This window comes from Gallus gallus, chromosome 3 (genome assembly GCF_016699485.2).
Source record: "Gallus gallus isolate bGalGal1 chromosome 3, bGalGal1.mat.broiler.GRCg7b, whole genome shotgun sequence".
Classification (NCBI taxonomy): domain Eukaryota; kingdom Metazoa; phylum Chordata; class Aves; order Galliformes; family Phasianidae; genus Gallus; species Gallus gallus.
The window spans coordinates 101,336,738-101,363,332 of record NC_052534.1 but is presented as its reverse complement, the minus strand read 5'-3'; the positions used below and the strand labels follow the sequence as shown (position 1 = coordinate 101,363,332).

General features: G+C 39.8%; 1 protein-coding gene across 20 annotated transcripts in view; it reads left to right on the top strand.

The window, feature by feature from the left end:
• The window catches only part of PUM2 (pumilio RNA binding family member 2), a 63,216-nt gene extending 39,403 nt beyond the window's left edge, over positions 1–23,813 (top strand). For 7 of the 20 annotated variants that reach the window (XM_015284963.4, NM_001396832.1, XM_015284961.4 and 4 more), the window contains exons 13-21: positions 3,533–3,769; positions 10,030–10,297; positions 10,861–10,990; positions 12,955–13,089; positions 13,333–13,470; positions 15,087–15,212; positions 16,184–16,305; positions 18,861–19,053; positions 20,802–23,813. In XM_015284963.4, the coding sequence (XP_015140449.1) occupies positions 3,533–3,769; positions 10,030–10,297; positions 10,861–10,990; positions 12,955–13,089; positions 13,333–13,470; positions 15,087–15,212; positions 16,184–16,305; positions 18,861–19,053; positions 20,802–20,933 (1,481 nt within the window). In that variant the 3' untranslated portion in view covers positions 20,934–23,813. Of the gene's footprint in view, positions 1–3,532; positions 3,770–10,029; positions 10,298–10,860; positions 10,991–12,954; positions 13,090–13,332; positions 13,471–15,086; positions 15,213–15,364; positions 16,306–18,860; positions 19,054–20,801 lie in introns of those variants that run through there. The other 13 variants (NM_001039292.2, NM_001396833.1, NM_001396834.2 and 10 more) reach the window with 5 other exon arrangements.
• Positions 23,814–26,595: the final 2,782 nt, after the last annotated feature.

Sequence of the window (26,595 nt, the reverse complement as noted above, 5' to 3'; positions counted from 1 at the left end):
TTGCTGCAACGAAGCTAATGATACAAAATCTAGAATCAAGTTTTTATGCTGGTCCTCTCTGATCTCCTGAATTCAAATAGTGCCGTTTTCAATTAAAAACAAAAGCCACTCAGCTGTATAGGGTTAATAATTTTCCATAGTATCACAGCAGGTAAATTTTATTGCCAGAATAATGGCACTAAGTGCTGTGTTTTGTAACACACATTTTTTTTCCTGAGGTGCTTGTTGGTTTCAGTGAATTCTCAGCAGCTGTATTTTGCTTTAGATAAAGTCTTATTTCATTGATAGGTGGGGTCATAAAAATATCTGCATCGTTAATGCAGCGCACCCATTTCAGGTCTCTGGGTAGAATACTTTTAAACCATGGAAGTCTTTATCCAGCATTATCACTAAGACCTCCATACAATACTGATTTTAGTTGTATATCTATCTAAGAAGAAGTAGAACAGTTATTTATCGCTTGCACAAGAGATTATGCCGTTATCTGGTGGCAAAGTTCAGTTCCAGAGCTTTGTCCAAAGCCTTCAGCATAGACGGCACGTACTGAAATCTTGCAGCAGTGTTTTAGGTGATTTCCACATGGTAATTTCCACAGAGAAGCAGGAAGCTCGTGCTTTTGCAGTTGAGAAGTGCTGATGACAGGTGCTATCTAAACCCTAACTATTTTTAGTAGTATTAATGCAGTAAAAGTATATTGAAAGTGCCCTCCTGCTAAGTATAAACTGGATTTGCCTTAACAGCCACTTAAAGATGTTTTTCTCATAACAACAACAAAGCTGTTCTGAGCTGTAACATATCTATGAATTGAATTGCACAGATTGAGTAAAAATCTTAATGCATGTTGAGGCAAACAAAAAACAAACTTCAGTTTTGATTTGTCAGAGCCTTGGCTTATCTTTAACTCTGCTAAGTGAGTTGTAAGAGTTGAATGTCAGTTAGAGGATGTCCACATAGACTGACAGGTGGCAGTACAGATCTTGTCCTTCTGCCCCTTTATGTGTTTTCAGTTGCTGCACAGGGAAAAAAAAATAGCCTTTTGAGGGGAAAAAAAGGCCAAGGGGAGCATGTTCTATCTGGCTGACTGATGAACAAAGTAGAAAATGGGAAGAGGCAAGCGTATGTAAATGGCTGTACACGTGTTGCCATCCTCTGTTTTTTATAAAGTTATTCATGCTCCAATTTAAAGATTCAGGTACATGATAAGGTACTGCAGCTTAATAGGTAACTGAGAATCGGATCAACTAGGGCAGCTTCCCAGATGTCTGTCTACCTTTGGCTCGTAACAGATGGGACTGCATTAGCTTAGTAGTGAGGAGGGCACGGAGTTAATTCAATTTATCTTGTTTCTTTGAGCTTTGTGTGTGTGTCAAGATGCAGTTCAGCTGGTTCCTGGGAACTTGTTAAGCTGCAGTACTCAAGCTGAATAAGAAACACTAAAGTTTAGCTTTTTTTTCCATAGACAGTTGGAAAAACAACAATCCATTCTGTAGCACTGGATTAACGCTCACATGGTTCATCAACTGAGACAGAACCTGTAGGGCTAGTTGCAAATCCTAAGATTTCTTTCAGCTGTTACCTTAATTTGCTCTTCTGATGTCTTAATCTCCTTGCCTAGTTAGTCCAGTATCTTTTCTTCCTTGCTTCTCCTCCAATATGTCTGCCTTACTAGTTTTCAGGCAATATTTATCTCCCCTCCTGCCCTCAGTATGTGTTTCTGCTTGTACTGTGTGATGTTCCCATTACCAGCTTACTGTTCCAGTCTCTTTGACCCACAGTCACATACAGCTTCTGTAGCCTAACTTTTCATCAGATCTGCTTTCTTTTTCATCCTCAATTCTACTACTTCTGAAATTGCTTGCCAGTTTTCTTGCAGTCTCTCCCTGTTGGCTCCTTTGTCTGACCTTTCTCTCCTCCTGGTTTCTTTTTTTTTTTTTTTTTTTTTTGGTTCTGGTTTCTTTCTTTCTTTTTTTTTTTTTTTTTTTGTTTGGTCCATTTCTTGTGTTTGGTTTCTTGTCTGCTCTGCATTTGAAGTAGATAACTTGCTTTCCACACTGCCTGATGAGTCTTCCAAGAACAAGGTGAAATCTTGGACAACAGTTGGAGTCCGTTTTTGGCATGGTGCACAAGCCTAGAAGTACAATTGCAGGAAAACCATTATTGACCATCTCAGACATGCCATGAACGGGCAGGAGAGTTTTTAGCTGTGAATCTGTATCAGATCTCTGCTGATTTTCTGTGAAATGTGATTTCACTAAGATTTCTAGCTCAAAGAGAGCATGCAAATAAAGGTCTCCTGTTGCTAGCATGCTATCTGAGTACGTGAAAGCATTAATATCTCAAATAATAAGAGACTGGATTATTTTCATAAAGGTGAAGCATCTTTCCCAGTTTCCTAAAATGGCCGTGTTGTTTGGGCAGAACTTCTTTGAATAATTTGATCCAAGCTGAAGCTGCCAAGGAAAATATTAGCCAGGTTGCTGATGTTTAAAGAAATCGCAATGTCTCCGAGTGGGAAGTATCAGGAGGCCTTTATGTTGGACCATGCTGTTGGCTGTAGTATGAGGGTACCCTGATATGGGTAAAGATTATGGAAGTATAAAGTTTGGCATTTTCCTTTTTAAGCTGAAGCATAAAACAATCTTTCTGATTCAGCTTACGTTACCCAGATAGCCATAATCTCGGTTCGTTGATGTCATAATGTTCCAGTGTTTAAAACAGGCACTGTAGTTAACTATTACACAAATATGCAACAGATCGACTTTAACATTTCTAAAAACTTTCTGTTGTTCTCCTAATTTGTCCTAGACTGTTCATCGCCTTGCTGAATGATGCTGTGCAGGATAACCAGTCCTTCACTAATGCTCTGTTAGCCACAGCTTCTAGTCTCATTTGTTTTTCAGAAGTAGTGTTAGCAGTAGAGTTACATTTTGAGTTTCTCACCTTAGTTTTCCTATCTCTGCTCTGCTTCTCTTCTTCTTAGCCTGCTCTGTCTTCATAATATCTTTATAAAACGCTTCTTTTAAGAATCATTATTCTCTCAGGGAATTTTTAGTAGTCATTTTTTTCCTACAGGTGAGGGGTTCACAAACGAGGAGGTTCAGAAACAGCTGAACAGCAACATAAATTATTTTCTGAACCCTTATAAGTAAAGAAGTTGCTTTTAGCCTTTTGCCTGCACTCAAGTATTGCTGTCTGTTAATTTCTGATGGGAAAAAAATGCTTGAAGAGTTTAGTGGAAATCTCTCTAGAACCGCTCACTGTATACAATCGCTCTGTAATCCCATAAAGGCTGAAGCCCAAGGTATTGAAATGGAGTACTACAACATTACCGTGAGAAGTCTAGAATGAAATGTGGTGTGTTTATACCCACTTAGATTTACTTAAAAGCATGTGTGGTTATCACAGTAATTGTCTTTGTCATAATGATTGCTGTAATTATTGTGATCGCATCTGTTATTGCCCAGCTGTAGTTGGGGATTAGGTTTTATTCAGTTGACACTGTGTAATTAGGGTCTTTTTATTTCTTCTTCAGTTGGCAGTTCTGCAAGTAGTAGTGCCACAAGGAGAGATTCTCTATCTACTAGCTCTGACTTGTACAAAAGATCTAGTAGCAGCCTAGCACCCATAGGGCAGCCATTTTACAATAGTCTGGGATTTTCCTCCTCTCCAAGTCCAATAGGCATGCCTCTGCCAAGCCAAACTCCAGGACATTCACTTACGCCACCGCCATCACTTTCATCACATGGATCCTCATCCAGTTTGCATTTAGGTAAAAAAAACAAAAACAAAAACGAAAAAACAAAACACGTTTTGTTTGTATGTGTGTATGTATTTCTATGTGTAAAATATGTGTTGCATAAGAGATGTCACATTACCTTTGCTGTTAAAACAGTTCCGTAACGAAGAGGGCCCATTCCTGAGGGTTGAAGAGTGCAGTCAAATGGTCATTGGTTTGACAGTGGAGGGCACTCAGCTTTTGTGCACTATTGGGCCCAATGGCTGATTTTTCTTCCCATCCATAAGCCTGATAGAGAGCCCAGTAACTTACAGCTCCTTTTTGTATTGTTGCTTCCTGCAATATGATGGGCAAAGGTGCAGTATTTTTATTTGTACTCCAGCGTATTACCTCTTCGAGAACATTTTAAGATGAGTTTTTTTGTTGAACGGTGAAGTGACTGTCACTGCTGCCCCTCACCATGGCAATGTGGAAAAGTTCTCAATGTGCTGTGTATCAAAAGGTAATTTGGAACGGGTGAGGTTTACGGCCCACGCGCTGTGCCAGGAAGATGAGTGCTTCCCACCAGCTGGTGGAAGAAAAGAAAACGCATTTATGAGAGAAAGAGCAAAGGCTTTGTCAGAGGTGGCTCTTTGGTTATCAGAGATATTTCCAAGGTATGGTGACAGTAATCTTAGAGATTCGTCAGCCAGTCAGATGACGTGGGAGCTCAACCTCTTAAACATAAATAAGAAAGCCAAAATCTTAAGAAACTCCACCACAGCCTACAGTGTTTTTAGAAGAGAATGCCTCTACCCTGAGGTAACTTAACGAAACTTTCCCTTTTTTCACTGCAGTTGTGGTCATTTAATTGGGATGCTAAAACTGTACTGGATGTAATTGATGAGCTGAGTTGCCTGTTGCTCCATTAAAGCGTACTCCAGTGTGCACTTGCGTTCATGTAGCAGGCAACTGAACCCCTGTACTTCAGCTTACTGCAAATAGAACAGGAAAAATAATTAAAAGTGCCCACCTACCCAAATACACTTCAAGTGAGAAATGTGTGATTTCTGTAACGATGTTGAAAGTAATTTAAATATATTACATTCGCAGTTCAGTATTCCCTTCGTGGTTATGTGCTGAATACCCGAAGTAAAACTGGGCAAGGGGATGTTTCAGCACGTTTTATTTTTTTTTACTTACCTTTTTTCCTTTTCCAGGTCTACAAAGTGCACCTTTGGGCTGAGACCAAGCATGGAAAGTTTCAGCCCAAATGGAGGCTTTTGAGAAAGTTCTGAACATCTGACAATGGGGTTATCATGGAAATCTTTCTCTTTCTTTCTTTTCAAAGTACTCTCACAATAGTTTTCATGTTACTGAAAACTATACTCAGAACAAAATTTGGAAGGCATTATCTCAAATTCAAAACGTTTGATGTTGTGTTGCTTTACATCTGATAAATGCTAAGTGAGCTGCAGTCGGTATAGAAGATTGCCTCTGTCAGCAGAAATTGGTGATAAATACTGATTTGAATCCATTTCAGACTGTTTGGCAGTGTGAGCTGAGTATAACAGTTTGATAAAATCATCTACGAGATTGGTGTTTAAAGGCCACAATGTACGGTTGTACTCTGAAAATTGACACAGCAGTTTTGGCTGCCACGCTTGCTGCCTTTTCCACACCAAGTGGACTTTATTAACGGGTGCACTTTGTGCTGCCTTCCTGAATCCAGCTGAAATGTTGAAATTGAGGCTCTCTTGGATTTTTACGTTCACCGAAAATGCGGTGATTTATTTATTTAGTTATTTATTTAAGTTTTTCTGGACTCTGCCCTTCGTGTTACTTCGTTGTGCAGTTGCACCCAAGGGGCATCACTGCAAAAAAAGGCCAGCAGTTGTGCTGCTGCCTGTTCCCGCTCAGCTTATTGTGCTGTGTTCATCAGCCACTCTGGGAAGATTTCTTGTTTTGTTCTCACGTGGGGAGGGCGAAAAAAAGGCAAAGCTATTTCACCCAATAAGAAGCAACACCTGCAATCAAACAGGGAGTGTGTTTTGAGAAGGGTGCGATTATCACGCAGTCACTTTTCAGAGTAGAACAACGTTGTAAGTTCACGTCTGCATGCAGTTTCCATTGGTATTCTGATAATGCCTGTCAAACACAGCTCTCCCTCCACCTTCAAAACTTGTCCTGCCTGCTTATATGAACAGGTTCAGCTAAGTTTAACTCCTGTTTTAAGATGGGCATCAAACTCGGTTGCTCCTGTTTCAGCCACCAAAATACTAGAGCACAATACTGGGGAAGGGTGCATGGTTTTATAACCCCTTTGTCAGACACTGCTGCAATTTGTAGCTTAATAAAAAGGCTTCCCTTTTACAAGAAACTTGTGATATTTTGCTGTTTATATCTCTCCTCATCAACTCTCATTCAACATCCTAAATTAGAAATGCACTAATTACCTTGGTCTAGTGTCAGTTTCCCTTTATCTGAAGGGATATATCAGTTATTTGTAACTGCCTCCGTACTGTAATCGGTTGGAGCAGCAAGGTCATGAATTTGAACTACCCTTTCACTCCCAGGGACAAAGGTATGAATGGAAGTGGTCTAAAAATTCCCTTAGATTGGTAGTGCTTGCGTTGTTGGATGGTGCATTGCCACATCTTGAGAGCAGGGTTTTTTAAATCAGGACTTTGGGAGATAGTTATTTTCAGTTTGTGCAGTTCAGGTCAGTGTTTTTGAGAGCTGAGGCCCTTGATTTAGTGGAATGGGAATCTCACGTTGCCTCTGCTCTGCACCTACTCTGTAGGACCAGGCACAGCCAGTGCTGGCATTGCTTCATAAAGTACCTACACATCTGTGGGTACACCTGTGCATATGTATACGTGGTTCTGTTTATTTCCAGCGTGAGAAGGAAATGTTCACTTGTTTTAGCTGAGGATGAGATGAAACTGATTCATTTTATGGATATTAAAATGTTTTGTAGAAGTCGAGTTGAAAATGTTTATGTACGTCAGTATATTTTACTAGCAGGCAACACTGACTGGATTTAAACTGCAGTTTCTGTGCAGTAAATCCGTTGTACATCTTGGTTAGAAATGGTTGAAAAATGCTTTGGTAATAAGTACTAACAGAGTAATGCTATAAAAAAAGCCTGCGTGCAGTTTTCATAGTTTTAATGTTGTCTTTTATATTAAATATGTTGCCTAAGTTGAGGAATTAGTAATTGGACATGATTTGTCTCCTTAAAACCTTAGTAAGGCTCTTTTTTAGACAGCTTATGTGTCTTTTATGCCTCTGTGCCTTTTCTTCCCTATGGACTAGCCACTGGGATTTAGGTTCAATTAAACTGTAGAAGAACTTAACATTCATTGCATCAGGGTGGTCTTATTACAAGATTAGAAGTGATAGCTGAGTGATTATGTGAAGAACAAACTGCGTGCTTTGTTCCCCAGTGGTTTGTGATTGTGTGGATATGCTGATTCCTGATAGCAGTCTGTTTAAGTGTCAGCATTTGCAGGGAAGCTCAGGTGTTTTATCCAGCAGGGTATGGCTTTTTTTTTCCCAAATAGTTGGTAACCTGCATTACCTTTCTGGTATGGAATCAGAGCCTGTAAAACAGCATTATGAGTTCTTGAAGAGCACAAGAATGTGGTAGGTGTCATGGTTGACCAGGAGGGGTTGGGTAACAGGAGCTCAGATTTCAGTTTTTTATTCCTAAACCCTTCCCAGTAAATGTTTCAGGAAGGAGGAGGCTGGTTGTCCTCCATGTCCACGCTATGGCTTTGCTGGTTTTGGACTGAGATTGTAACAAGGATTAATATTAAAGAAGCCAGTCCGTTGTATAGCAGAGTGCATTTGCATATGATAAGTACCTGGGACATTGGGGTTGTGTTTTGTGGGTCACTGAGCTGTAACACTGCTGCAGTAATAAAAGATGACACGAGAAAAACAAATTACCTATTAGATCACAGTTTTTACAATAGCATCCAGGGTTCTCCAAGCTTAAGCTTGTTTGTCTTTGGAATGTGACATACATCTAGGAATGGTGAATATGTTTTTATTCATCCCGTATTATGATCTGCCTTATGTGATCATTTCGGGTAGTGTCTCAAGGTAGACAGGAGTCTCTCAATCACAGCATAGTCATCTGTAGCCTTAAAAAGGGACAGATACCCAAATTAGACCAAGGAAAGACTTGATAGTCTTGAACGTGGAACGTAATGCATGCATGCAGTTTTACTGCGCACAGTATTTGTTAAAAGGGTAGTGAGTTTCATAACTTCTGTTTTAATTTTAACATATATATATATATATATATATATATATAAAATGGTCAGACAATTCCTGATTCACATGTGCAGTTGGAGTGCTTATGCTAATTAGAACCCATGCAGTTTGTGGTTGAAACTGTCCTATTAGTTTCTGGCACAGAATGGGGCATGTGGTGAGTGAAGCAATAGTTAAATCACAGCATCCTATTATGACTTCATTTGAAATGGGCTTTGCTGCCCTCTCCTGGCATTAAGTACTGTTACTGCACAGCATGTACAAAGGAGATAGTTTTCTTATCTATGTTACAGCCTAGATCCCAATTTCCACTTTTTCAGCAGCATAATCTCCCTGTTTTTTAGAAGGCTCTTCCTAGAAAAACCACTGTAGAGCATCAGTCTGCATCCTGCTTCACCTGCAGAGTGTTGGGTTTCTTTTTCTTTTTTGTCTCTTAGGATTGCACTGTCATCTCTTCTGGAAGTAGTGATTATCAGAAACTAAAAATGATAATTACAACTGATTCTTCTGGCTATAAGGAATTAAGAAGCTTCAATTGTTTTATTAAATTAAAAAAAAAAAAACAACAACCAACTAGTGTGGGACATGAATCATTTACTGATTATTTATTGATTCTTACCACTGAATTATGAAAACATAAATAATACTTTTATTCTGAGGCATAATCCCATGGAAGGCAGTAGATGTGATGCTTGGTATTACCTGCAGCACACTGAGGTACTGCATTCTGGTATTCTGATTGGACCTTTCAGAAAAGATACTTTAACCATTAATCTGTTAGCAGTGCACTGTAACTCTGCTGTAGCCTGGCCTTATGTATACCTGGAGCCACCAGAAGGCTTTGGCAAGGGCACAGTCAGCTGATAGGTTATTTTTTAATCCATTTTGTATTAGAGCACCATTCAAACAGCACATACTGCAACTTGTTTGAAATTCACGTTCTTCTCTTTACTTTGAAAGGATTTTCAATTACTGCACCTTCTGGATAATTTGTTGTAAAGCAGTTTTTTTTCCAATTTATACTTTGTAATTCTAGTTTGGTGGGTTTTTTTGCAGTACTAGAGTAGGGGTATTATACTCTGCATGTGTTGTAGTAGCAGTATTGCTTTGAAAAATCATAGTGTAGTTGCAAAAGATGAGTTGTTTCGTGGCTATTATGATGATTGCTGCTTGCTTTAGAAGGGAGAGTGGCATTCTGGCTAATTTACTGATGGGAGAGCAGAATGTGAGAAGAAATTCACAGGGCTGTGAGATGGCAGCTGTTGGTGGGACAACAATGAAGGAATGGGATGTAAGCAAAGCAGTTCACTTCTTAGTAAGGAAAGTGAAGGTGTAGTGAGGGGTGCATGCTTTCACAATCAAGGCGAGGAGCTGATGTTGTAAAAGGAACTTCAGTTTAGTGTATCTTTGGTTACTTTAGAATTAAGTAGAGCATTTTGTTTACCTGCTTTGAAATTTGATGTATTTAGTGCTTACAGAGAGGTACCAGATTGAAAGCCTGGGATGCTGAAGTCATCAAATTTCTTGCAGAACAGGTACAGCATGACAAGAGGCATCACATGTGCCTTCCCAAAAATGCCCTTTCACTCTATAAACTGACAGAAAGGTACCTCAGTAGGGACTGAAGGGTAGTTCAGATTTCATGGTCTGTTTTGACACAATTGGCTACTGCTACTAACAAGAGTATGAATCACTGTTGCTCATGAAGTGGAAATCTGCCCACTAAGCTAAGGCCCACCCTGTTCTAATGTGTCTGTAGGCCTGAGTGGGTGGTCACGTGACCTGCTTCATTATGTTCTAATGAGATGTCTTTTCCTGGTGCCCCTCACATAAAAATGAGGAGGAGAATGGCTTTATTTCTTGGAAGATAAAGCTATCCAACTCCTCAATTCAAAATGAGGTAAATATAAGTAACGAGACAGCACTGTTGTTTCCTTTGGCTCCAGGCTATCTGTAGTTCTAGTACACTTGATGTTTTGCTGTTGTTTATTTTCCTTATGGCTTTTACTGACAAAACCACTTCCTTGTAGGAGGACTCACAAATGGTAGTGGTCGCTATATTTCTGCGGCACCTGGAGCAGAAGCAAAGTATCGCAGTGCAGCAAGTACCTCCAGTCTTTTTAGCTCCACCAGTCAGCTCTTCCCTCCTTCACGCCTTCGTTACAGTAGGTCTGACATTATGCCTTCTGGACGTAGTCGATTGCTGGAAGATTTCCGAAATAATCGTTTCCCCAATCTGCAACTAAGAGACCTTATTGGACATATTGTTGAGTTTTCTCAAGATCAGCATGGTTCTAGGTAACTACCATAGTCAAGTTCATAAATGAAGAGTGTTTTACTGCTTTGGTACTGTCATGTTAACATGAAACATTTGAGTGAGCTGGGAGTCATCTTAATTCAAAGTGTACTGTTAATTGGAATGCATGCTCTTACGTTGACCTTTTTCTTTTCTAGGGAATTTCATTATAAAGGTAGTGTAAATGTAGCTGCTCATAGAAGTATTCAGGTTACAAGTAGTGTTATAACTCAACTTGTAAACTCTAGTATATAACTATCAAAAAGGTGTTGATTAAGAAAACAAAATAGCTGGCGTCTGGAATGTAAAAACCATTTTTCCAGCAATACATCATCAGGTACTTAGTTGTTCTTTTCATCTTTTAATACTTTTGAAATGAATGTTTTTAAGGATCATTATACTAAAATGCATTCTTTCATATGCAGAGGCACTACTTTCGTTTTAATAAATTTTATAATGTTTTATACTTGCTTCAGAACATTGAGGTGTCTCATTGAAGCGGTGTTTTGAGAGGTTTTCCTGTTGTTCGTGTAAAGCATAATGTACATTTTTTTTTTGCACTTAGATTTATACAGCAAAAGCTGGAGCGAGCTACTCCAGCTGAGCGCCAGATGGTGTTTAACGAGATCTTGCAAGCAGCATATCAATTGATGACTGATGTGTTTGGAAACTATGTAATACAGAAGTTCTTTGAGGTAAGAATAACGCTTGAGTATATGAACAAAAACATGAATGAAAAACTGTGAAGTCTGATTAAATTTAAAGTTTTTTTCTTATCCTTATAACAGATTTCTATTGGACTCTCAATATAGAACCCGAGAGTCGCATGTGTTTTCTGTTCTGTTCCCCCTGCTTTATTCATAACAGACCTGAGGATCGTAGGCTTGTTTTTTTCTTTGCCCTGGTGATGCATATGTTAACGAACAGTGTAGGCCGCACACTTGGACTTTGCAAGTCTTTCAGCTTAATTTACAGAGGCTTTAAGCAGATGGTGGGGAACACAAAGATTTGAAGGATATTTGTATTGGTATTGAAGGACACTTGCATCTTGGCATAGAGCAGGTCTGGAAAATGCTCTTGCAGCCAAAGCAAAAGATGTGTTGAACGTTGTCCAGTGCTGTATATGAAGGAACTCACATTGAAACAGATTTTGAGGAAGACATCATAAAAGACATTCAATATTAGTTCAGCTGGTATTTAAAACAGGTTTTTTTGTTTGTTTGTTTTATTTTTAAATTGAAAACTATGGGGTAGACAAAAGCTATCAAAGGGCTGCAAGATTCAGCCTTTGGAGAAAAGAAAAAGCAATGCCTGCTCGTAAAACAAGAAATACATGTAGAAATGGTACATAGCATAGTGTACATCAAGGACCATATCAAATAGTTGGTGAAACTGGGAGATGTCTAATTAAAAAAAAAGTTCAATAAGAAAGAAAGTGCTTGCTGTAGATAGGAATTAATTTGTAATGAATAATCTACAAAACAATGTGCATATTCTTTTGTCTCGATGTTCTTCTTACAAAATCAGAATGACTTCTAAAAAGTGTGACTGATATCCAGTATGCAGGTCCTTGATATTGCTCGTGTGTTGCCAGTTACTCTTTTTTTCTCCCTGATGTCAGGTTGGATGGATGGGTAAATAGATAATCATTGACAATTGAGAGTTATTTTCATCTTAATTTTATGTAAGAGTTCTGAAGAAAATATGTAAGCCCTTAGGTGTAGTATGATCATTTAAGTAGGAAGTAGATGTTTGAGCTTTTTCAGGGCTTTAGGTGACTACAAGTGTGGGGTTTAACAAATCTCGGCAGTGTTGCATGAAAGTTAGAGATGCAGCCCAGCCCATGACTTCTGTCTTGCCTCTGGCAGCGCAACAGTTTGTGTGACTTGGCCGGAGGGATGTGGGAACTGACCAGGCTGGAAACATTTCCAACAAGTTTACATTATTCTGAAGCCAGATTGGTGGCTTCTCTGTTAAACATGGAGCAGCTTGGAAGGTTGTGGAGGGAATGAGATGGGCAAGAACTAGGTGCTGCTGAAAAATGTTGGTTGAATTCTACTCTACTACAGCCAGTGTATAAAACCCAAAGCAAAACCCATGTTATTTTTTAGTTTTCCAAAATTCTCATGCTAGGAATGATCCTTCAAGGCACCTGAAGTTCGCATGAAGCTGCTGTAGGGACAACTGCTTCTTTTTTCTGTTGTTTTCTCTTTTTCCTGTTACAGCTTACTGTAAGGTAAAATGAACAGTACTGATCCTGGAGAAAACATGATGTAAATTACTATGTTACAGTAATCTGATCTAATTAATTTGGCTGATAACATTTGTCTCAATAAGAGTGGTATTTCATTCTAAATGTTAATCTGTATTCCTATAGTTAGTCAAGTACAAACTAAATAATTTTTTTTTCTGCTGCCCTTAAAGTCATGCATTTGAAAGCACACATTGTACTGGAATGTAGAATACTACAAAATGTTGAATTTAAGGGAAAATAATAACAACAAAAAAGCTTCTGGTAAATACACCCATCAAAAATAAAGGGAAAAACCATCCAAGGCATGATAAATCTTTAATGCATCATGAACATTCTTACTCTGTCGTGTGAATTCCAGCATGCTTCATGCCTTCTTTTTTTAACAGCGTATTTGTTTTCTTCTAGTTTGGAAGCCTGGATCAAAAGTTAGCCCTGGCAACACGCATACGTGGTCATGTTCTGCCATTAGCCCTACAGATGTATGGTTGTCGTGTTATTCAGAAAGCACTTGAGTCTATCTCACCTGACCAGCAGGTAATTGTAAGTTAGAACAATGTTTTTTTTTAAATTTTGTTTCAGTTTAATTTCATTCTCTTTTTTACTTGCTTAAATTGTTGATCATTCCCTTCATTATAAAAAGATCCAGAGACCAGAAATAGTTAAAGTGTTGAGATACACAAGTCGATCACTGGTAAATAGGAAGAGTGAACAAATACTAAGAAGAGATACTCCTTTGAGGAAAAAAAAAATCACTGTGAAGACAAAGCTGATCTTTTTTTCCAGAACGAGATGGTGAAAGAGCTGGATGGTCACGTTCTGAAATGTGTGAAAGATCAAAATGGGAATCATGTTGTGCAAAAGTGTATCGAGTGTGTTCAGCCGCAGTCGCTCCAGTTCATCATCGATGCATTCAAAGGACAGGTAGTGTTAACAGTTCATTTCCTTTTCTGTAGAGATGCTTTGATTTGCAATTTGCTTTTGGCATTGTTCACATATACAAGATAGCGTTTGGCTCACTTACAGTCAGCTGATATTAAGTTGGAGTAAAAGAAGAGGTGGTAAAATGGAAAAGCTGTTAACAGGTAGTTAAGATGCTTTAAAAAGATGAATGTTAGATGTGAAGCTCTAGAAAACCTCTTTGGATGTGCTGTAAAAACCAGTAGAAGTGTTTGGCTTATGGCCAGGCTGCTTGGGTTTTGTGATGTGCCACTTCAAATTTCCTTTCTAACTTTTAGTGTCTATTTTTGGTGTATCTGATCTCTAGCATACATTTCCTTTCAGTTTTTTCCTTCTTTTACTTGCCTCGTAACTCTGTCTTGCAGAGTTTGCCAATCAGTGTCTACCATTAAGGAAAATCCTTTGAAAAAATATTAAGCTTTCCTCTATGTATATGGATAGTGTTAAGTGAAGGAGAGGAAACTATTTGTTAACTGAGGTTTTGTTCGTTGTTTCCAACCAAATCATATTCATAGAAGATTGGTATTGTGCCACAGGCTAAAGAGCATGTTGCAGCTAAAGAAGATTTTAATACTGTGCTGAACGTGTACTTCTGTAGTCTCAAAGAATTGTAAAAATTGTACTGACTTGGCTGTTAGTAAAGTCTACTTTCATGGCTGACCATATGTGTTCCTTAACAAAGTCTACACTAAAATTCTCTCACACCACACAACCAGAATCACTGTCATGCATGTCATGCATGGTGGTAGGTGGCATGCTAAGGTGTGTAGGGTTGGGTCTTTCTGTATCAAAAAATGTGTACGGAGTAGATGCTGTTTCTATAAGATAAATAGAGTCCCATTGACTAAAATGGGACTGCTTCCTTTTCAAAACCAAATACATTAAAACATATATATATATATGTATATATGTATATACACACACAGACATATAAAGTAGCTAATCTCAAGTGAGAAATGAAAAATACTACACTTCAGTCATGTCACATAACAGTACATACCTTTATCACTCACCCGTATTGTCTGAATCTTTGTCTAATCAGACAAGATTCTTTTTGTTCAGTTCTGACCAATAAAGAACCTTAAATGTTTTGAATTAATCCTGGAAGCACAAACCTGACTTTGAGAGAAGTGAGGAAAAAGCAATAAGTAGGACTATGACCATATGTTTATAATGCTTAATTTGTGATTGTTATCTACGTAACGGGGAATATGAAGATGGTGAAAATTAGCTGTAGTAATTGAACTTCTTTCTGTAGAAAGCAAAATTTTCAACCTTAAAATGAAAAACAAAGTTAAAAGGAACACTTGAGAGGTGAACAGTTCTTAATTAAGGATCAGAGTTTCAAGATTTTTCTTTGCACCTAAGTAGGCTAGGAACGTTGTATTGAAAACTCGTGTTCTTAGGTAGTTGTATGATTTGCACTTGACACAAAAAAAAGAGGTGAAATTCTGATAATAACAGTGAAAGCTGTTATTTTTAATAAAAGTAGTTGGCAAATTCAGTTCCATTTTGAACACAGTATTGTGCATCTGTAGACTTCAGTTGGGTTTGACTTTAGTTTGCAATTCTATTTTAAGGTATTTGTGCTTTCAACTCATCCGTATGGCTGTAGAGTAATTCAGCGTATTCTGGAACACTGCACTGCTGAGCAGACTTTGCCAATCTTAGAAGAACTACATCAGCACACAGAACAACTAGTGCAGGTTAGTGTGTGTATTCCTTTCTCTAATGCCTTGTAGAGCTTATTTGTATTATCATAATTAAGTCCTGTGTCATAGTATATGAAATAGCTTAAATGAATTTGCCTCTTTTTAGTGCTGTAGATATTGATTTTTGTCTTTTTTTCCTTCCATAGTTTTAATGAAAATGAATTTGGAAGTTGGGAGGCAAAGAAGATATAAAAAGCCTTTTTCTTACACTTTTGGCTGTAGCTTCAAGTATACGTTGTAAATGCACAGATTTAGTTTGTTGTGTTTGTGGTTCTTTTGAATTGCAAAGTTCACCTATTTGTAGTTTATCTTGATTCACTCTGCTGTCCTTCAGATAACTTCTGATAACGTCTAAACAGAAATATGTTGTTAAAATACATATTCTGCATATTTAAGCACAAATAGGGCATCTTTTCTAAAAGAAGGCCGGGCCAAAGACCTCATACAACACGAGTTCCTGTCTTGGTCTTGAATGAACAAAATAAATGGCTTTGAAATTGAATGAGTTTTAAATACTGGAAGGGACTCAAGTTGTTCAGTAGGAATTCCCACATGAGAAAAGACAAGAACTGCCTTTTGCTTTCTATTCACAGCCTAGTTTACTTCTCACTAGTTTTTTGTACATGAAGTCTCTGTTAAACTGTAATTGTCTTGTGGAACCGAAGTATCAGGGAGCTGATAGAGAGTGATGCTATTAATTTTGAAGACTTGTTTCTTTAGGAGGATATAAGAAACTCTAGCTAAATGCCATTTCTACAGATTATTTCTGTTTTCCATGTAGATTTAGTAATCTGTAGAGAAGTTCTTGATGCGGTCTATTTTGCATCCCGTTGTTTCTATGATGATATTGCATTTTTTCATATATCCGTGCAAGTAGCAAGTTGAAAGTTTACACAAACAAACAAAAATCTATGTGCATGACTTGGTATGAACACAAAAGAAAATTGAAGTCATCTTATTTTCAGGATCAATATGGAAATTACGTTATTCAACACGTGCTGGAGCATGGTCGTCCTGAAGACAAGAGTAAAATAGTTTCAGAAATAAGAGGAAAAGTTCTAGCTCTGAGTCAGCACAAATTTGCCAGGTATTGCACAGCTTTCTTATATTAAAGGTTCATAACCTTTTAAAGTTGTAGAGTTGGATTTTTTTTATTGTGTTTCAAAAAGGATATGATATTTTCCCCCACGTGTAATGTGTTTTCTGATACTTTGTGGTTGTATAGAGGTGGACAGTAGTGGTGCTTTATCCCGTGCAAAATACCAGATTTGGGGAAGGGAGAGGGGAAATGCTGTTCTGAAGTAAAATAAATGAGATTTCATGGGTTTTTGGAGTGTCTTTTGTTCACCCTCTGTGAGTGCAGGAATGAGACTCCCAGACACCAAGGAGAGGCATATGAGGATGAGCAGAGCCAGCTGAAAAAGCTGTCCTGGAAGCTGCGTGATAATTTGCTGCTGATGATCTGGGACTTCCTCGCTGTCTTATCGTACCAGTCAAGCAATTTCCAAACATAAAAAGGCTAGCTGTAAAAGTGCTGCTTAAGCCTGACAAGAATTTAATGTGCTAGGGAGACTCAAAGACTACAACTACTGTAAAATTAGAGCTTAAGAATAATCCTTAAATGTTTTTTTTACCAGAACATCGATGTATGTGCGTTTTGCTAAGGAAAATACACTTCAGAATTCATCCTGTATGACACAGTGAGATGAACTTTGTCATCAGCATTAAGTAGAAACGCACATTGTTTTTGGGGGGCATTTGTTTTAAACACCAGTTGTATGCAAAGTAGCAGCTTTGTATGGATTCTGGTTTTTTTTTTTTTTTTTTTTTTTTAGCTTATGTTGAACTATTCATGTTCTCTTTGAACTTGCTTAACTTCTAAAGTACAAACCTAGGACAAGAATCACTTTGTTGCTGGCTTACAGTCATTGATGGTATTTTCTGCTTCTGAGATACCTGGAAGTCATGGACTTTGTCTACATAAGTAAATATGTGAAAGTTTCTCAGATCTAGGCATGATCCTGAAAAGATTCTTTCTTCAAAAAATAGAATGCTTCATATCTACCTTTCTCTGTTACGTCCTAAAAGGGTCTGTAGATTAAAAAAAAAAAAAGATACACTAGAATACATATACAACTCAAAGTCCAATGTATCTGCATAGGTCACTCTGAAAGTAATGCCTCCTATTTATTTCCATGTAAGCTACAACCAACACAAAGAGCACAATAACACTGATAGAGAATATTCTCAGCTACAAAGTGCTGTTTTTCAACAGTCACCACTAATTAGCTATGCATTTTCACCGGTGATGAACAAGAGCCTGCCTGTTGTGCTCATAAAAATCTGCACAAGTGGTGGTGACCCACTGTTTCATGGCTTCTCTGATGGCATTATTGCTAGGAAAATGTTGCCTAAGCAGTGTTGTCTTCCATTGGCCCAAACATATGAAAGTGAGAAGGAGCCAAATCCAGACTGTATGGTGGGTGAGGTAGGACAGTCCATCCAAGATTGGCAGTGAGCTCCATGATCTCCAGACTGGCATGGGTCCTGGTGTTATCATGTGTCCATAGAAAGGTTGTCATCTTCTCTGGCCTCGCTCCGGAAGCTCAGGCATTCAGCTTAGTCAGCATTGCCATGTAGTGGTTAGAGTTGATGGTCTGTCTGGGTTCCATGATATACAGGAGGATCACCCCTTTCCTATCCCAAAAGACAGGACCCATCACTACTCACTGAGGGTGCATCTTGAAGTTTTTCTTCAGTGGGGAGGGAATTCATGTGTCACCGTTCCAGAGTGCTGTTTTGACACCAGCTCATGGTGACACCACGTCTCATCACCAGTGATGTTTTGTGAAGCTGTCACCTTCAGCCTCATTTTGGTTCAGTATGAAGTCCTGACAAACTTGCATATGGTGATGTTTCTGTCTCTTTTTGTGCAGTCATGGGGCCCACCTGGTGCAAACTTTGTGGTGTTCCCTTGTTCCTACCAGTGTTTCCAACACATTGAAGCTGATAATTGGCTCCATAGACAGTTCCCTGTTTGTAATCCACTGATTCTCATGGATGAGCTGATTGAGATGCTCTTATTTTCTTGGTGTGAAACCTGTGCATGGCTGTCTGGAACATGGCTTGTCTTTTGCGTTGTTGTCACCACTGCAGAAATGCACTACCCATTGCCTCAGTGTGCTCACATCCACTGTTTGGTCTCCAGAATTCCACATGCAGGAATTCAGCAACACATCTTTGCTTCATCCGCACTTCCACGTCAGATGCCATTTTGTCAGACTGCCCCTCTGCTGCCATCTGTCACACAGCAACAAAATGTAACAGGATATTGGTGGGAAGGTTCAACATCTGCTGCTCCACTAACATCTGCCTCTGATGTGATGGCCAATGTAACAAAATAAGAGGGGTTACTTTCAGAGCAGTCCTCATGCAATCATTCCTCTAAGTATCAGAAGATGACTTTTGGATATAATCCTTTACCTTCCTTAGTTACTATAAAGTAAAGATTTAGAAGTCGGAATGTCCTGTATTTAAAATGAACTCTTCAGTGGTATGAAGGCACTTAATTGTTCAGATGAAATTGCTACTTAGAAGAATGCTGCATATCAAGTAACAGAATCCATTTGTCTTGTTTTTCAGCAACGTGGTAGAAAAATGTGTAACTCATGCTTCTCGTGCTGAAAGAGCTTTACTTATTGATGAGGTCTGCTGCCAGAATGATGGTCCTCACAGTGCCTTATACACCATGATGAAGGACCAGTATGCCAACTATGTTGTTCAGAAGATGATTGATATGGCTGAACCTGCTCAGCGGAAGATAATAATGCACAAGGTACATTTTACTTTAGTTCTATTGACTCAGAAGATTTCTCCTCCGTTATACTACTTTATCTGTTAGAATTCTTTTCATTTTAGAGTTAAGACTAAAATCCATATCCAGAACTTAGTGCGTAGACATTAAATTCAGGGGTACTTAATGGGACAGAACATATTTAGGTCTCTGAGCACTTTTCTGCAAGCTAAAAATGTAAACCTGTAGAACGGTCTTCAAAGATGAATTTCATATCCTCTCTTTAAGTCAGCTTTTCTCTGAAAGCAATTATAAACTGAAAAAAATCAATAGTATTTGTCACTTTTATTGACATAACAGAAGAAATAGAGGTCGCTCTTGTTGGTAATAAAGAGCTCTGCAGTTGTCATCCTATCCCACTCCTCTTTGCCCCTGACAAAAAAAATCTAAAGACAATCCTCATAATTCCTAACATTTGGACACATTTTCTAGTTAGGAATGTCCAGAGAGGAACAAGAATGTTAAACAGCCCTAGGCTGTTTAACGTGGGGTATATTCCTGTGGGAGCTCTGCTTCCCCATTGCTGACAGGGCACTCCCACGAAACAAGCTTCCACCCTTCTCCACCTGCAAGCTCAGCAGGCTGCTCCCATGGGAAAGCTCATTTTTGGGGGTGGTTCTCCATTGTGCTGGTGTGATGCACTGCTCTGTCCACAGCTGCTTAGAAGAACCCCTTGAGAGCAGTCCTGTGGAGGTCTTGGGGGTCCTGGTGGATGAGAAGCTGGACTGGTGCACTTGCAGCCCAAAAGGCCAAATATATCCTGGGCTGCATTAAAAGAGGGATGGCCATCAGGGAGAGGGAGGTGATTGTCACCCGCGCTACTCAACATTTGTGAGGCCCCATCTGCAATACTGTGTCCAGGCCTGGGGCCCCCAGTACGGGAAGGATGTGGAGCTCTTAGAGCAGATCCAGAGGAGGGCCACTAAGATGATCAGAGGGCTGGAGCACCTCCCCTATGAGGAAAGGTTGAGGGAACTGGGCTTGTTTAGCTTGGAGAAGAGAAGGCCCTGGGGAAACCTCACTGGCGACCTTCCAGTGTTTGAAAGGAGTGTATGAATAGGAGGGGGATTGACTGTTCATGAGAGTGGATAGTGACAGGACAAGGGGGAATGGTTTTCAACTTAGAGACAGGGCAGGTTTAGGTTGGATGTTTTTCACCCAGAGGGTGGTGACACACTGAACAGGTTGCCCAAGGAGGCTGTGGATGCCCCATCCCTGGAGGCATTCAAGGCCAGGCTGGATGTGGCTCTGGGCAGCCTGGTTTGGTGGTTGGAGACCCTGCACATAGCAGGGGGGTTGAAACTCAATGATCATTGTGGTCCTTTTCAACCCAGGCCATTCTGTGAAGTTGGACAGCCCAGCCTCACCTGCCATTGGATTAGGTGACATGTGAGAACAGCACCGTTAGCGTTGCCTGTTGTGTTTATATCACATAGTATAGTGTTTTGTTGTCAAAACACCTGCTGTCTTCTTTAGTCATTTGTTGATGTTGAAGAAATCCATGGTCTGAAATCTGAAAACAAAAGTGGAGTCATCAACTGAATACTTAAGAGAGGTACATCAGTTGGTTGGTGATGCAGCATCACCCACCTCACATCTTTCCAGAAGCTTCCACAGGTGTGAAATGATGGGCAGCTTCTTGTTTGATTTTTTTTTAATGTAATTGTTCCCGAGTGTAGTGGCTCCTCTTACAGTTTGTGAGGAAAAAAATAACACATTTCTTCCTACAGATTCGACCCCACATCACAACTCTGCGTAAATACACCTACGGCAAACACATTCTGGCGAAGCTGGAAAAGTATTACCTGAAGAACAGTGCTGATCTGGGGCCAATAGGTGGACCACCAAATGGGATGCTGTAAAAGGCAAAAAAAAAAAAAAGGAAGTGGAAGAAAAATTTTATTGTGAATGATCAAAACATACAACTTAACTATAAATGTTCTGATTTTTTTAAATCTATTTATTGACTTTGTTCATCCATTTGTAAAATTTTTATTCTTTTGTATATTTTTGGGGAGTGAATTATAAAAAAAAAAATAAAAAAAAAAATCTCCAGCCCTGATCAGGAGACCTATCAGATTGGATGGCTGGCAAAGCACAGAACGCCTGTATATGATGTAATTGTATCAAAATAGCTGTCACATATTTTGTAAATTTTTACCTTGTAAAGTCACTGAAATAGTTTTTAAAGGGAAAAAGTACAGTATTCTTTTAATACACTGGCTTGCAATCTGGTAGGTCTACCCAACATCATAGCACAACAGATTTATAGAGTTGTATATAGAATTGATCCTTATTTTTCCCTTTCGTGTGAAGTCTTTTATACCAGATGAAAATTGATCAGCTGCATAAACATTATTTAACACGTCGAAAAGTTAAGTTGTATTTTGGTGGTTCACAACGTACCGTCAGATAACGAACAGGGCACAGCAAATGAAAGCAGAGAACAACAAAACAACGGGAACCCGAGAAGACAATTTTCACCACTTGCTGTGGACAGTTATTTCTTTTTTAATTAGTGCCCTTAGGTTTTCTCTAGCGATGTATTAAAGACAACAGTGCTGTATATACTTATATATTTAATTGTTGTACAAGGTAGAGGGATGGAATGGTGGTGGTACATCCACTCAGTAAAGTACGCTGTTGGAAGAGGAGTGAACCCTGTATTAACTTTACAGTCAGTTTTACAACGCAGGAAGAGTAGAGATTTGTATTTTTTTATTTTGCATATAGAACTGTAAGGATTGGAAAGCGTTGAGCGTTTGTTTTGCTTTCTCACCGTAGATGCAAAAAACAATAGGTATTGACGAGGAGAAGAGGGGCCACTGAAAAGTAAACTCGATAGCTCAACATTTAAGCATGATTGATTAAATATCCAGATAGCTTTTTTGCTTCCTATAAATATATGCATTGTATACGTGTAGTTAATAGGTGTAAGTTTACAGTTTGAAAACAAATCTCGTTTCGATGTTTATTACAAGCCTTGCTAATTTAGTAGTGACGCTTACCTTGGTTGTACAGATGTACATTTGTAAACCTTCATGCTGTAAATGTAATTTGTTTTACCCTTTTTTGGGACAAAAATTTGCATTTTAGTGTATATTCATATCCCCGTCCCCCTTTCTTCCCCTGGCATATAGTGTTGTATAATGTAAATTTATTTCAGCAAATTAAGAGTGATTTTTTTAAATTCTATCTTTATATGGTTTCAGGAATACGAACCAGCTTTTTTTTTTTTAACTATTGTGAGAAACATTATGTTTTGTTTACAACGTAGCTGTTGGTTCTGTTCATATGGACACTTTGGGAGATCAATCTGTTCAGATTTTAAGTTGGGATAATAAGCGTAGCGAGAAAGAAGTGGACTGAAAACTTTGGTGATCGCAGAAACCAATGCTTCTTCCATCTTAATAAATGTGGCATGATTTTTTTGTACAGAAGAGTACTGTATTTTTGAATAGCCTTCTCCCAGCGTAAAGCAAATATGTATGATACTGTCAATTTTTTTCTCTGGACATACGACATTGTAACAGTACCATGAGATGATGTACATTTACAAGCGGCCTTATGTACATTTCCCAATGATCTTTTTAAGGCAGAGTTGTGACCATATGTGTATAATTAAAATCCTTTTTAATCCTTTGCCTATGGAAATATTTTGGAAAAAAAAAAAAAAAGCTTACTTTGTATATTCAGTTTCTGAAAGATAAAGAAAGTGCTTTGTATGTTGTTGAAGTAAGTATTTTGTGTAAAACATTCATTCGGAGGGCATAAGCAGAAGTTGTGATCACCAGGATGGACGGAAGGCGGTTGTGAGCGTTGATGAATAAGAGGCTGCAGCTGTAGGGCTCTGACCTTGAGGAAAGAAAACGGTGGTATAAACTCGTGTAGGGAATTCTGTTGTATTACTCTCGGTAGCAGGTTTACGTGAGTCTTTTTAAAGCATACATCTGAGTTGCTGCTTTCTTTTTTTAGTGGCAGTGTTTAAATCATGAATAGGCAAACGGGAAAGTGTGTTCTGGCCTACCATTAGTTTCTGCATCCGTCTTTTAATGCCTGCATCAAGTGATGTAGTGGGCCGAGTTATTGTTAATAACCTCACCTTTAATTGCCAAGTAGTTTTTGACTGGCAGTTCACAACATTCCTTTCAAGAGCTACGGGCCCTGCCATTGGAGCCAGAGCCTTCCCGTAGTCACACAAAGGATGGCACTTGAGCGACTTACTTGAACACATTAATTCTCCTCAGTGAGTATTTTTATCCTGTGTACAAACACTGTCTGTTATTGTCTGCAGAGCTGACATTCTCTCTGACATGTGAGACATTAAATTAGGCTTTTGGGAATGTCCAGGCAGAAACTGGTGATGTCTGAGTCCTTCGTCCCCGTAGCACTCATGCCATAGTTGAATTTAATCAGTCCTGTAACCACATCCTTAGTGCTTTCAGTACCTTGAAGATAATCTTCCACTTGCTCTCCTAAATTACCATTTTGCACAAATATATCCAGGAACATGAAAATCACTGGGTTTCCTTTCAGCTATTTTAGGCTTTGGGTAGAACCACTAGACTTCTTTTTTTATTATTATTATTTTTTTCTGAAATACAGCTTTTTGTTATAGACTGTTTATGGACCAGTTTGATTAGGTTTGATTCCAGGCGGCTCATATTAAATAATGTAATGTTCACGTGTATATACTGTAAAAATCAAAATGAAAATGTGTTAATAACACTGTGTGAAATACATCTGGTCTTGTGTTTTTCCTCTAGGAAACCAGCCATTCTTTTTGTTCTCAGTTATGTGACTTGTCTGCTTGGAAACTTTGCAAAGGCACTCCATTCTGTTTCTGCGATCAGATGAGAGTCAGCCCATTATTTTAGAAGCTGGTGTGAGATCATTACATTTCCAGAGGTCAGTTCTGAGCTGCTTCATATCATCCTGCTTACTGAGGGGTGGGTAAGGTTCGTGGTAGTCCCTGTACCAATGAAAGCACGGTGAGTTCTTGAGCATTTGGGAAGGCTACGATCGTTGGCTGCTCTGTCATTATTGGATCCACAACCTTTAGTTACTGCCCGGGTTTTTTTTCAAAGGACCAATCGTGGCTTAAGGTGGGGAGTGAAAGGGTCTTAACTGCAGCAGAGTAGGTTTGCTTGTTGGTATTAAACCAGTCCTCTGAAGTGGTCCCTTAAGGACTGAGCAGCTGTAATACTACTCCCATCGCAGACTGCTGGATGTACTATTACAGTGGAGTCCTGAGGCCAGAACACCTAGATGTTCTTAAATGCTGATGGCAATTAAGAGGCAGATAGAGTCTCTCTTACCTCCACTCTAAAGAACAGGCAGTTTTCCTTGTGACTGGTGGTGTGGCAGCGTGCTGATCGGGCTGATCTGTGGTGCAGGAGCGTTTCCTCCTCCAGCCCTTTGGATGCAGCCTGCTCCTTTGCATGCTGGCTCTGCAGTTAGGGAATTCACCCTGCAAATAAGATGACTGAATTAGTTCCCTTTTATCAGCCTCGGGGTTTCAAACCCACCTTTCTCACTTCACAGGAGTATGTCCTAACCACAAGGAGTTGGGCAGGTTCACTTTCTGCTCCTGAATTTGGGCTGGGCTTGTAGCACAGCTTGAGCCGTTCATTGCATCACGAGCAGCACAAGACAGAGCATGACTCCTGAGCACACAGGTGGGAGTGGGCAGGTTCTGCTCCTGAGATCCTTGTCTCTACCTTGATTCTCCCAGACTCAGTTAATGTAAAACAGATCTTGGGAGCGGCATGCTCCCATCATTACCATACTGGAAATGCTCCTTGAGGCTTTTTACGCTGTAGTTGAAATGTAGGAAGAAGAGCGGTCCCTAAAGATCTTCAGTTTGTGAGGAAAAACCCATGTAAATATAAAACGTACACACTTCCACCAGTGTTAGTAGTTCTGGAGGCCCTAACCAGCTTCGTTTCAGCTCCAGACCTGCCCAGAGGGTTCAGATTTCCTGGCAGCACCGCAGCCCTTTCCCAGCTCAGTTGCCATGCTTGTTCCAGCCAAGCCCAATGGGACAAGAAGAGACCATTCTTCTTCCCTGGCACAGCAGTGCTCAGGTGTGGAGGCTGTTCAGGGCTTGCTGGTTGGCTGCTGATCACAGGGCAGGTTTGTACAGATAATCCTTATCCCCTTTCCTCTATCAAAGCTGCAGTACAGCATCAGGAAGCGTACTCAGTGCCTCCTTGCATAGGATCAGTGCAGGAGATCATGTGCTGGTACCAGCAGCAGTCCTGGGCAAGGATTCACCGTTTTCTCTCGTAGGGCTCAGTTTTGATGTGGCTGTTGCAGCCCTTTGCATACGAGCTAGCTTCCAGAGGCTGATAGAGCATTCAGAGCAGTCGCTCGTTAAGCAAGGGTTACAGGGGGCTGAGCTGACCTGAAGAGCTGAGGGCAAACTCAATGCCAACCACAGAACCAATTTCCCACTCCCGCGTGGAGGGCTGGGATGAAAGGAGCAGAGTTTTCCCCTTGTCAGATCCAGGCTACACACTGATCTCATTCAACTCTTAAAAAGCCTTTTTGTTTGAAAAGCGACTATCTTAAGAACTGCAGGTTTCACATGACATCTCCTATTTCCTCGAAATGTCATGTGTCTCATGAGAACGTGGGTTTGATTATTCATCCCACTTCGGGAGCACCACGAGCTCAGATCCTGCTGGGAAAGGGGCTCCTATCCAACCCTACCCATCATCCTTGGACACGGGCAACCGAAAGCCCGGAGATCTGATGGAGGCATTAAAGGTCACTCACTGCATGTTCCTTGGGTGCTGCGCAGCTCTTGCTGTCCCCTTAGAAAGGAACAAGGATTACACAGCAGCACTATCAGCAAGGCTCTGGGAGAGACGCCATCCCAGTTAAGTCATTTCTGTTTAGGTGTGGACACTTCCATGCAGACACATGCACTGGGAACAGGCCCTGTTGCCTGCTCGTCTGTCTCGTGCCATCTGAGACACCCCGAGGCATCCGAGACACCTGGACAAGGCATGCAGGTGTCCGCAGTCAGCAGCACTCAGCCAAGCCTCCAACATCTGCTCCAAGAAGTCTGAGATGGCACAGGGAACCTTCATACCTCATACAGGTTCTTGTTGGCTGGAAGGCACCTGAAATCAATAAGCAGAGATCAGTGGTTCAAAAGAGGAGAGAGAGAACAGAAAGGTATGGGTGGGCCCAGAGGGGTGGGAGTCAAAACAGCTTTATTCTACAAAGCGGGATGGGATGAGAAGTGGAGAGAGAAAACATAAGCATCTCCATGTGCATATTCAAAGCTGCTGTAACCACCATCTAATGAACAACCTTAATGGCTCTTGATTATAAATACTGAGCAGAGGGGAGAGGGAGAGAAGGAGCACTCTGGAAACCCACTGATATCTTTAAAAAGTGATTAAAAGGCACAGCAAATTAAAAGGCACCAAAAAAAAGTCACTCCAGGCCTCCCTGGGCAGTATAGCTAACATCACAATCACCTAGAAAAAGAACTCCAACTTACAAAAAGAG